Genomic DNA, 12,792 nt, shown 5'->3' with positions numbered 1-12,792 from the left:
CCAAGTGACCTAGTCCCAAAAAGTATATTGACTTGAGCAACATGGTCCCTCTAGATCCTCTTAAAATTGATATTGTAGGTTGGTTGCATCCTCTAGACCCCATTTTTGGCATATGTACTAATATATCTTCTTTCCATCGACATGTCCATGGAAAAATATGTCATCTCTTCCTTTCTAGCCCTACATCTTGCAGTTCTCATTCATATTGTCACAGTCAACCCTCAATTAAGACAAATGACCATTGCACATGCTCAAAACTAAAATCCTCTTAAGCCTTGTGAGTAATCTTCCTTTTAATGCAATATTGAAAATAGAACTCACATGATCATTATTTCACCCATTTGAACTAGTGGTCCCTATTTCTTATGTTACACTTACAAACCAAAATCTTCCTTCTCTAAGGCTTCATTTTCTCTAAAAAACACCCTAATCTATCCTTGTTGATTTTTAAATATTTCCAAATCTCAATACTCTAGCTGGGGATTATAGAGTTGAATCCAAACTAGGATCTTAGTGCTGAGTTCTTCAAGTGAAAGTTGGCAGACCAATCCTTAATGTAAAAACCTATTCCTCTGCCCTGCATAAGAAAAGGGCTACTATTCAAAATCCACTGCCTTTTCTAGGCATTTTCACAAATAATGATATAAAAGCCATTAGATAGGGTTTTTAGACCCCCCAAAAAATCCCCATTGTTCATCGCACCATTACCAACCACTCTCCAACCTATTTCATTAAGAATGATTTTTCCTAATACAACTTCATTGAATCCTCTCACTCTACATTTCTTTATCCGAAAAGCAATGATGCGATTATCAAATGTACCAATACTTACCTAGTTGCGAGTTATTATGGCATGTTGATGTTCTGATGCCCACTCTTTAGCTTCAAGGCCATTAAAGCCTCCCTAGGTCCTTGTTTTTGCAAAACCCCAGTTGTTTTAAGGATGTCAATCCGATAGAAAAAAGGGTTCTAGTTCGAACTATAGGGAATCCTTCCATTTGGCAAATCCTCCCAAGCTTGACTTAAGGGTTGCTAACTAGAATTTTTATTCTGTTGAAAATCATCACCACCTTGACCCTGAGATACACACCCACATCTAAAACCCTACATATCACTACTATGACTATTTCTCTCGCCCCCATTACTATTTGAAATCATTACAAATAATAAAATTATTATTAATATCACTATTCCTTCCTTCAAAAAGCTTTTCATTAACATTTATGATATTAAAGACAACACTAAGTATAAATGAAAACGCAATTTAAATTATATAAAAGTAACTCTTAAAATCTAATATTGATGCTCACAACACCAAAAGTCTATTGACATGCTACCAACCTAAATTATCCCTTGACAATTGAACACCCTACCAATGAAATTGACGTCTCTTGAATAGGTGAGGGGGAGTTGGGAATTTCAAGTTAGTTATGTAAACTCCATTTTTTTAATTGAAGAGTAAGCAACGTATTATTATTAGTTAACTATTGTAATTTATGCTGAACTAACTTTTTGGTGGCACATTTTCTATAGAATATATAAAATTCTCAGCCGTTTCTATCCCAACTAAATTTAAATCCAAAACTTTGTTGGGAAGGAAGCCCATCTGAACCACTGGTTTTGTTTTCTATAGTTGGTTCGTAGCAATAAGACAAACAGTGCATTCATTATAATAAATTAATTTGCCAGTCAAAGCTAATTGTTTACCAGTATAACATTTTGATATTAAATGAATGAGCAGAAATTTAGGGCAGTCCCATGAATGAACCCCACCAATTTCGAATCAAATTACGCCTACAATTTTTAAATCAACTCACTGAATTGTGAAAATCCCAAGTCAAAAATCTGTGTCTCAGCAACGACAAGAGGCATTTCTCAACGAACATGCTCTCAAATGACTGAGAAACTAAACCCAAATGTCAAATTCCCAGCAGAAACATTAATAACGTTCAGTGTCGCCAATTTTTAATCTGGCTGTACCACCAAATCCTTGTTTACAGAATATTAAACACCAGTACTACCACTAAATGGCAGTACCAGAGCACTGTTATGCTTAGACATCGGCCCCTTTAATGTGAAATAGCCCCTCGTGCAACCATCCTTTCAGTCCATTTCTAAATGGACAGACCCCTTGCTTTCCATGATTAAGCTCCACAGGTTTCTATCCCTATGGGTTTTTGGGTCCCCCAAATAAAATAATGAAAGAATGGGCCCTACTCAGAAGAACCCCAAAATATATCGATGTTTGTTTCTTCCTTGAAGAGGCTTATTGGGTCCCTCACTATCCAGCATTTCTTCACCATTTTCCAGACACCCACATAAGCCTAAGGCATCTTCGAACCATAAATATACTCTACTGGAACTTGGAAAAAAAGTCCACTTTCATTAGTGTTCTCTTTCGAGCTTTCCCTTTGTTTAAGTCAGTGAAATATTCGGAAGTTTCTGTTTTGGGATCAGCAAGGTGGAAGAGGTTGGGGATATGGCAGGAAATGGAAAGGGTGAAAAACCCCTAGTCCTGCTTAAGCGATCATCCACCCCTGCCAAACAGGGTAGTAAATGGTATGTCACTGGATCCCATCGCCAGAAACCTGAGAAAAGCTCAGCTTTCAGTAAACATTTCATGTTCCTGAATATAGGCTTTTAATGGCTCGTTGTCCTCTTTTCGTATTTTCTACTTCTATACTTTCTTTTATGGACATGCACTGAGTATTTTTCATTGCACTCACGGACCATGTATTATTTTTCAGTCCCTTTGATCAGTTGTGGACCTCGGTATATAAATAAATTTCATTGAAGTTTCGAAATTTGAACCCTAGTGAACTTCGCGTGCTGGCATGTGACGGGAATTCAAATCAATTTTATAGCAGAAAAAATATGCAAAAGAACAGCATTTCAGAGGCCGAAAATGGCCCCGCAATAGATTGAACATCTCAGAGCTTGGCTGTTCAAGCTAGCCAGATAACAGTAGGTATTTGAAGACTTATGGAAGTATAAGTGACAACAAAATGGGATACCTGAAACCTATAGACGCTAGAATAACAAAACGCCTGATACTTTATATTTAGGATATGAACTTATCCAGTAACAGTCTTACAAAAGAAGATGCCCCAGCAAGGCCGAAATATCAATTACTGTGCGAAGAGCCAGACCTGGTCTTTCTTAAGGTGAAGTTTGTGTTTCCTACCATATAATAGCTATTTCTTAATTTTCATCTAGCATTTTCAACAGGATGCAGCTGAACAGGAACTACTTTCTTTTTGGAAGAAGCAGCTGACGGATTATTTTCTTCCACCGGAGCGAAATCACCTTTGGTCGGTACACGCGTAGAGATTATTTTTTCATTTTTTGGTATAATGAGATTAGCTTATCCCCACTTTTATGTGTAAACCCTTGCACTCGTACTTGGATTCAAAACGCCACCGTTTTATACAACAGCCACATGTGCATTTAGTCGATCACGGTTCCCTTGTTTGAAGTAGTCCCGACATAACACAAGTAGATTAGCAAAGAGCAACAAGTCAGATGTTAGGACGAAAATATTTTAATTATTGAAGCATCATTTTGAGCTACAACAATTGGAGGAGATTATCAAGGTAAACTTTTTCAACCACGTCGTTACTTAAGATTAAAACATCATTACTTAATATTAACTGCTCAAGCAGGGATGACTTTGTATTTTGATGCGGCATAAATATTCGTAATGGACCTCTGAAACCCTGGGAGTTAAAGCTGCTTGATAGTTCTTTTTGTCTAGTGCATTTTTTAGTTACTTGTTAAATGCACAGATTTTCTGCCAAAGAGCTGAAGACTCTGTGCATGCTCAGCTATAATTGGGACTTGGAAAAGAGGACGAAGCCATGGTGAATTAAACTTCCTAGGTGATTGGAATATTATCTGAAACTGCCTCTGCCTAATGTAGTTTTCTATCCTGATCACAGGGAGAAAAAACCAATCAGTGAAAAAATAGTTGCTGTGGGGAAAATGCTCACCGTTAAAGCTACCCATTCTTAGACATTATTGCAGAGCTTGCTTACGAAATCTAGAATACCAAATGCTTTCCACTCTTTTAATGTTTGAAGTTGAACTACAGATTTCTTTTTGCCCTCAATCATATGACGTGTTTGCCTGCTTGAGTTCTGAGCATTTGCCATCTGCAGATGGTGTTAGTTTTCTACGACTTAAAGTGTGTTGGTTCTACTTGCTGTAGTTGGTGAAGCGCCAAAATTTCTTGGCCACAAGTTTATGCCATAGATGTAGCTTAGCACACACCCCTGAAGGTTCTCTATTTTGTTGGAGGTGCAGACATCCCCAAAATGATGTACAAACAAAAAATTGTTTCAGCCTTTATTTGTATCTGTGATATCTAAAGGCTAAAGCTTCTGTAAGACAACTCATGTGGTTTGTAGTCGCTAAATGCAGCCTGCTTACTAGATTTATGCGGGCATCAGTTCCATTCATGGAATCATAACAGAAGGCATTGTATTGGAGAATATGGGATGTACCCATTTATTTAATACCATTGCATCATCATCTTGATTAGGTTACTGAAATGTATTTTGTTACTCCCTGCAGGATATTATAGCCTACCACAAGAAATCTGACTCTATGTAGGTTTTGATTTTTTGAAGAGTAGAAGTTTTATGCACTGTGACAGATAAAGCCTGTGCATATTACTTCTTGGGATTTGTTTTCTTAGCTTGTCAACTTTCCTATGAGTCATTGCCTGATTAAAGGCTATATTTCCGGGTACATTTTGAGTTATCAGTGCTGGCGTGCTTGAATTCTTATAAGGCGGAGATTTAAGTCCTTAAAGTTCAAGCAAATCTGAAGTCTTATTGGTTCTCCAGTCTCCTATTTATTGATGGGAGAAGTTGTTAATGTGATTGCTAAGAGACAAGTTGCATGATTTTGGTTCCAAGCAATTGACTGAAAAGCTATGTGACTGAGGTGCTTACCCTAAACAATCACAAAAGGAGAAAATCACTTCATAGGATTTTCACTACGCAATGTCTGTTTTGAGTTTCATCTTGGATATTGCATTTACAAGATATTTTCTGAATGCAAGGACGGCTGATTCAGATGCTAATGTCTTTGCTCCTCCCCTGTTCCCTTAACCATATATATAGATAGATAGATAGATAGATAGATAGATAGATATATGTATGTATGTATGTATATGTATATGTATATATCTGTGTGTGTGTATGTATATGTATATATGTGTGTGTTTGGAGTATTTTGTTTCTAAATATCTTGGTTATCTTTTGGTGGGATAATGCATAATCCATCTCTACAGATGCACTTCCAAGTTCGTTAAGTCATAAAACAGTTTTTAGTTACACACTGAACAGGGAAACATTTAAAGCCTAAATTAAACCAACCAAGTCAAAGCCTCCAACTGGACAGAGTCCATGATCCCAGGTGTTGAGCACATCTATAATTTGACTTGGTGTAAGTTTTATGAGGGAAACATTTTCTCTAAGGTTTTTGGGAGGGGTACAGTCAGCATATGATAAACTTTGATTAACTAAGAGATACATACCATAGTTCCAAGAATCGCAGCGATTCACGTGATTCGGCGATTTGATTCAAGCCAAACAATTTTTTGTGAATCGGTGAATCGAATCAGCGATAAAGGGTTTATGAAATAAGTTAGTCACTAAATTTCAAGGGTTTTTTAAATTTGCTGATTCGTGGTCAATTTGATTCCAATTCATGACTGATTCACGATTCAATTCGGCCTTGGTGATTCCGATCTGATTCCAATTCTTGTTACTTTGGTACATACTTCGTTTTGCACATTTAATAGTATAAATAAACATCATTTAAACATTTGTACAGCTCCTGTACATGGACAGGTTACTTTCGTTAAAATAATTTTCTGACCTTTTTGATTCATCTTTGTTTCTAAAAACTTTTTGATTTGGTTTGTTACTGATCTTTTAAGATTTCCCTTTTTGTTTTTGATTGGATGCACTCGGCCAGTTTATGGCATCTTACAAAAAAAATTCAATAAAATATTCTACAAAATCTGAGCTGTTTGCTTTTGCATTTTATTTGTCAGAAGATTGATCGTCCTTGCCATTAATTATAGAAGGTGCATTTGTTTATCTAGATTTCACAATTTAAAATAGTATCACCTTATAACTAAATGAGTGTATCATTTTCATCTGTCGCAGGATCTTTTCAGATGTTCCAAGTGATATTGTTGTAGCTGTTGACGGTGGAGCCTTTGCATTGCACAAGGTAAAATCTGTTGTCTCTAACTGGATTAAATTTTGCTTGCTTTCTCTTTTAGAATTGCTTTAGAGCATTTCCTTTGTTGTACATATGTTATTCCTGTTGAGACATGGTTTTATAAAAACTTTTCGTTACAAAATCTTTGTTTGTTACTGTATATTAACTGTACCTGCTTGATCAGACTGTTTCTATGCATACTATGAGTATTTGACATTTGTATATAGCTTGGAATTAAAGTGTTTTTAAGCTCAGATGTGGACTGCAAAAATCGGACAGATTGGAAGGTTAATGCTTACAGAATACTCTTAACTCATTCAGTAACACAGATGTAATTCTCACACTAAACTATTTTTTTAATTAAGAATATGTAGCAATTAGAAGATTTCTGGTCTCAACATTTATGGTGGTTGTTATGACTAGCATGGCCAATTTCTAATCATCCTACTTCAAAACAGAAGCTTGATGTTCTTAAATTGTTTTTGTATTTGGGGTTTATGGTTTATCTCATCCCATCGGTACACTTTGATGTTTAAAGGGTGTAGTAAACTAGCTCATTGCTTTTGTTATTCTCATACAAGAGATTGTTGCTACTTTTGGAAGGTTCTTGATGCCGGGCCAAAATTATTTTATCTTTGTTTAGTGGCTTTATTGACAATAATTCAAAGAACCTAACCATTGCTATCCAAATTCCTCCGCCCTTATCTTAGCAAGTTGCAATCTGGCTTTGTTGACAGCAAGTTGAAAAACTTAACCATTGTTATGCAGTTTGCAAAATTCATCCGCCCATTGGGAATTTATTCATGCTGTTAAAAATGTTGGTGCCTTCATCAAATGTATGCTAATGCCAGAGTAGATATTGAAACTACAGCCAGATTGTGTGTAAAGAATTATGTTGGTAATTCGCTAATTTCTTTGTAAAAGGATTAGAATGTATTCAATATTTTTTGAGAATCAAGCTATAAATGTGGTAATAAAAGATAAAGCAAATACAATCCAGTCATATTTGACAGCTTGACAAAAACCCTTAAGTAGCACATTATGCTCAACCTGCAAAAAGGAATTTATATCAAGAAAATATAAAGATGGATGGAAGGGGAAAAACATTAAAATGTGAGTAACGAGAATATATCCAGGAACAGTGAGATCTAATAAATGTAAAATTGAATTTCACTTGCGTCAATTTCATATGATTAATACAAAGAGTATTGATAACTTTAAGCTTAACAAGCATGTTTAGATGGTTGTTTACTTTACTACTATTAGTCAAATCCAAGGTTGCCAAAGGAATTGCAAAGTTATCCCCAAATGTAGTTTGCTGTGTTCATTCTAGGCTTTCAAAATTGATAATTTGGCATGCACTAACTCTGGCTGTATCCAAAATCAATAAATCGGCTATACCAATGTAGAATCTTGCACCCTAAATTCATTCTCAAACTAACTTGCCACACACATCTTGAAGCTTCACTTATGCCACAACCATTTATTGAATACGAGCTTGCATGCAAAGGAACAAGATTTCAGCAAGAGACGGACGCAAGGATGGGTGCACTGGCCATGTTAGAAAATGTGAAGCTGCATACGGCAGTGAGTCAGAAAACTGGATGGAAATGAAGAAAATGCATATATCAAGGGAAATAACTAATAAGGTTAAAAAACGGTTAAAGTTACAAGATACAGGATTCTCAAAAATGGAAAACCATAGCTAGTTTGAGACAACAAAAATTTACTTGAGTTCTCTTGCAAAAATAGACACATATGTAATCCCTTTAGTTTTTGGATTTGCCACATATCTAATTGAGTACCCTCTCAATTGCAAATGAGTTTTCCTGAAAATTCGTATGTGTATATGTTTGAGTATTCTTTGGATTTACCACATATCTCATAAAGTACCATCATGTTTACCATCTTTACCAGATAATAGATGTAGATAAACATATAATTAGATCTAAAGCCTTATAAGCTTGTTAAAATCAAGCCTGTCAATGAAAAGTTTAATGGGTTTGAGCCTTGTCTTTATCTATTTTATTTTCACCGCCTAGTCAAGAAGTTGTGACTGTCAAGGGACCAATATCTGTTTCACATTGCTGCTATCTGCTCACAATCTACTAGGCTCTGAAACCATGTGACTGCTATCTATCTATTAATGTATATCATCTTATCAGATATAAGTGCTATAGGTAAGTGTAGGTGGAAAATTTTATGGGTTCAAGCCTTGTCTTTGCCTATTTTCATCTTCAGGTCAAGAGGATTGTGACTATTATTCACTGACACCTGTTTCCTATTGCTGTTATCTGTGTACAATCTGCTGGGCTCTGAAATCATCTATCTATCTTTTTAATCTGACAAGATACAAGAGAGAAATAAATGTAGAATCAGATATTAAGCCATGTAAGCTTGTAAAACTCAAGCCTTAAAATGGAAAGCCTTATGGGTTCAAGGCTTCAAGATTTTTTCTTCATCTACTTTCATCTTCAACTATTGTAATCATCAATGATCAACATCTGATTCACATTGCTATTATCTCCTCATAATCTTCTGGGCTATGAAATTACCTACATGCTATATATTTGATTGATAAATTTTCCCTTGCTGAGTGTCTTTTTGCTTAGTTACCATGATTGAGGGGTATCTCTTCCATCAAATTCAACCAGGACACTAGCATTTGCGTCTTGTCTGTTGGGAGTACACCATATCCACACTTAGATATGGTAGCTTACCCAATTAACATTCAAAATTTGTACGTGTAGGTATGTAACATAACATCTTGAGGAGTTGAAGGCAGGTCTTCAGTATGAAAGCCCATATATTTACAATTTGAGGTCACCCTGTTCACAGCTGTATATATATTAATTATATATACCCACACGCACACACAAGCAGACATTTACATACTTAAATTCATGATAATCGCAGTTTTAATGCTGTCTGTATATGTGGAGGTTCAGTGAGTATATATAATATTATTCTATATACTAGATATATGTGGTGACTTTGGCTGCTTGGCATTTTATTAAACATTAAACAACATCAGAGTTGCTAATACTAAAGATTTTGGATGCCCAAAATGTATTAAGGGCATTTCAAAATTACCATTAGCATTACCAGATATTAACAACTGTTGATAAGGTTCGCCAAAGTTGATGTGTGAAAATACCTTAATATCTTGGTAGCTGAATTCAAGGGATTTTTTTGTAAATTTGTTTATTTATATGCTTGCGGATTCATAGTAGAAGTTATGCTGGTATTTTTGGGATAGTACCTCGCCAAAGTTGATGTGTGAAAATACATTAATATCTTGGTAGCTGAATTCAAGGGATTTTTTTGTAAATTTGTTTATTTATATGCTTGCGGATTCATAGTAGATGTTATGCTGGTATTTTTGGGATAGTACCTCAGTGATTGGTATGATCACCGAAGTCGTGGTGGGACTTATTACCATAATTTTACCAATATGTGCAACTTCAGATCAATTTTTGTGTGGGTTTCATTACCATTCTAAAATACCACTGGACTCAACAGTAATTTAGAAGTTATATCTGCATTCTTTAGATGATTCCAGATGAATGACACTCTCTCAGTTTATACTTCCTAACATTTCTGCTTTTGTGTCTAAAGTTTCCTTTGGTCTCACGAAGTGGGCGAATTCGAAAAATTATAGCAGATGGAAAAGACTCAGATGTTGCAAAGTTACAGTTTCCCAACTTACCCGGTGGAGCAGAGGCATTTGAACTGGCAGCAAAGTTCTGCTATGGCATTAATTTTGAGATTACCACTTCAAATGTGGCTGCTCTTCGTTGTGTTGCCGAGTATCTTCAAATGACCGAGGACTATGCAGATGAAAATCTAGTGGCTCGTACAGAAGTATATTTGAATGAAGTTGTGATTCAAAGTCTTGAGAAATCTGTAGAAGTGCTACATAGTTGTGAGAATCTACTTCCACTTGCAGAGGAAGTAAAAATTCTGAGCAGATGTGTAGATGGAATTGCTTCTAAAGCCTGTAGAGAACAAATGGTATCAAGCTTGTCACGGTTAGACTACAGTAGTTCTGGTCGGCTGCAGAGCAGTTGTCAGCAGAACTGTTCTGGAGATTGGTGGGTCGAAGATTTGTCCGTTTTACGAATTGACATGTATCAGAAAGTTATATTAGCCATGAGATCCAAAGGTGTAAGACATGAGAGCATTGGAGCATCCCTGATGCATTATGCTCATCATTCCCTGAAAGGCCTAAGTAAGAAACAACTTGGATGGGATGCATCCAATCTATCAAAAGCTGCTGCTGCCATAGAGCATGAACAAAGAATTCTTGTGGAGACTATTGTGAGCCTTTTACCTGCAGATATGAATACAATGCCCATAACTTTTCTTTTTGGCTTGCTGCGAACTGCTGTAATGCTTGACACTACTGTTGCTTGTAGACTTGACCTTGAGAGGCGGATTGGGTTACAGCTGGAAATGGCAACTCTTGATGATCTACTTATTCCATCCTTTACCCACACTGGAGATACACTTTTTGATGTTGATACAGTCCATCGTATTCTGGTGAATTTCCTCCAGCAAGATGAGAATCAAGATCCAGTGGATTCTCACCTTGGTTACGAATCTGATGGTCTTGGTGATTCTCCGTCTCAGACTGCAATCATAAAAGTTGCAAAAGTGATAGATAGCTACTTAGCAGAAATAGCCCCTGATGCAAACCTGAAGCTTTCAAAATTTATAGCCATTATAGAACTCCTGCCAGACTATGCACGTGTGGTGGATGATGGGTTATATAGAGCCATTGATATATACTTGAAGGTAAAAATTATGATTGGTAATCCAGTTTGCAATTTTTCTAAACCCTGCATCATCACTTTCTTCTCTGCATCTTCTACCTTTATTGTCATCTTAGCAACTTTGGTTTAATTATGCATCTTGGTGTCAATTTTATTTTCATACATCTTTAGGCATTCTTCTTCTGACTCTGTTTTATTGCTTGTTTTGTGAAGGCGCATTCTGGATTGACAGAAATTGAACGGAAAAAGCTTTGCAAACTTATAGATTGCCAGAAACTTTCACAAGAAGCATGTGCACATGCTGCACAAAATGAACGCCTGCCTGTCCATCTTGTGGTTCAAGTACTCTACTTTGAACAATTACGCTTACGCAATTCTTTGGCAGGCTCCTTTGCAGATGGAGAACCTCCAATGGTATATACATCTCAAAGGATAAACAGTGGTGCCCCTAGTGCAGCAATGTCTCCACGAGACAACTATGCATCACTAAGGCGGGAGAATAGGGAGCTTAAACTTGAAATTGCGCGGATGCGAATGAGATTGACTGATCTTGAGAAGGAACAAGTTTGTATGAAAGAAGGTATGGTAAAGTCCAAATCATCCACAAAGCTTTTGAGTTCTCTGTCAAAGAAATTTGGTAAATTAAATTTCTTTGGCATTAACAAGGGTCAGGATTCACCTTCAAAGAAATCTCAAACATCAGACTCTAAAAAGTCCAGAAGAAGACGCCATTCCATATCCTAGGTACTTGTACTCACCGTATTGGCTCCCATTTTCAGCCATACCCTCTTTTAGAATCATCTGGGTATATTCACTTGAAGCAAGCAAAATTCTTAAGAAATTGAGATATGAATATACCTGATCTGCCAATCCACTTTTCTTTATAATTCATATAAATAGTATGTATATCTGTAACAATAAATTTGTAAAGATGCATAATTGTCATGAAAACGCTATAGTTTAACACAATCTTAGAGTCAAGAAGTCTGTTTCGTCAGCAGCCACAGGCAGAATAGAAGTTGCCTTCAAAGGAAGATAAGATTATGAGAGGCATCTATGCTCAAGATCTATCAGTGTATTCCCTCCCTAATGGGCACAGTATTTTTTCTAAATATATTGGAATTATGTTTGAACACGTTTTCCATCTGTACTCACCCAAATGTATGCAGGCATTTGGAAGCTTGCAAATTCATATCAAACCGAAAAGTGTCATCTCTATTGGAATTCCAAATTGTGATGGTAAGTTACTTGTCAACATACAATGTGCTTCCTGGCGTTGACTCAATTGTGTGAAATACTGAAATTTATTGCAACGCGGTTTATAAACAATGTTAGCTTTCTGAAGGGGGAATGAGGTAGGCGTCACTTTTAACTAATCAAGAAACAATAAAATTGCATTTTCATAATTCATTCTGCCACAGAATCTCTACCATTACTATGAAGAATTCAAATTCAAATTGGTCTTTTTAAAATGGAGTCCAAAAAAATTGTTTTGTTTCCTGCATCCTCCCCTGATAATATAGTAATTAATTATGGTCCGGGAGGCTATTACTGCATAAGGATATTTGACGTGACCTAAAAACTTCTGGATGATATAAGATGTGTGTTATTATTTTCTCTTCAATCTGGTTTATCAGAAGCAATGCTCCATTCGATATCTTGTTTTGTGATGGTGGTATCCTAGTCTTGGACGTTTGATTTAATATTAAAAACGTTATCATTAAAGCAAATCTAATTACATATTAAATACATTCATCTTTCCCTTGTGTGCAAAGATGAG

At 36.1% G+C, this 12,792-nt stretch overlaps 1 protein-coding gene across 2 annotated transcripts; it reads left to right on the top strand.

Moving 5' to 3' along the window:
* The first annotated feature begins 1,834 nt into the window (after positions 1-1,834).
* On the top strand, positions 1,835-12,147 carry LOC149556593 (BTB/POZ domain-containing protein At5g48800-like). Of its 2 annotated transcripts, none has more exons than XM_089830990.1 (4): positions 1,835-2,559; positions 6,180-6,246; positions 9,856-11,034; positions 11,226-12,147. In XM_089830990.1, exons 1-4 carry the CDS (start codon positions 2,480-2,482, stop codon positions 11,754-11,756), a joined length of 1,857 nt encoding a protein of 618 aa, XP_089687116.1. In that variant the 5' UTR covers positions 1,835-2,479; the 3' UTR covers positions 11,757-12,147. The 2 variants fall into 2 exon arrangements, with proteins under 2 accessions (XP_089687116.1, XP_089687117.1); XM_089830991.1 differs by having other exon boundaries at positions 2,532-3,164.
* Positions 12,148-12,792: the final 645 nt, after the last annotated feature.

This window comes from Cupressus sempervirens, chromosome 5 (genome assembly GCF_028749045.1).
Source record: "Cupressus sempervirens isolate cs-2001-9-10 chromosome 5, ASM2874904v1, whole genome shotgun sequence".
Lineage (NCBI taxonomy): Eukaryota > Viridiplantae > Streptophyta > Pinopsida > Cupressales > Cupressaceae > Cupressus > Cupressus sempervirens.
This window is presented reverse-complemented; position numbering and strand designations above follow the sequence as displayed.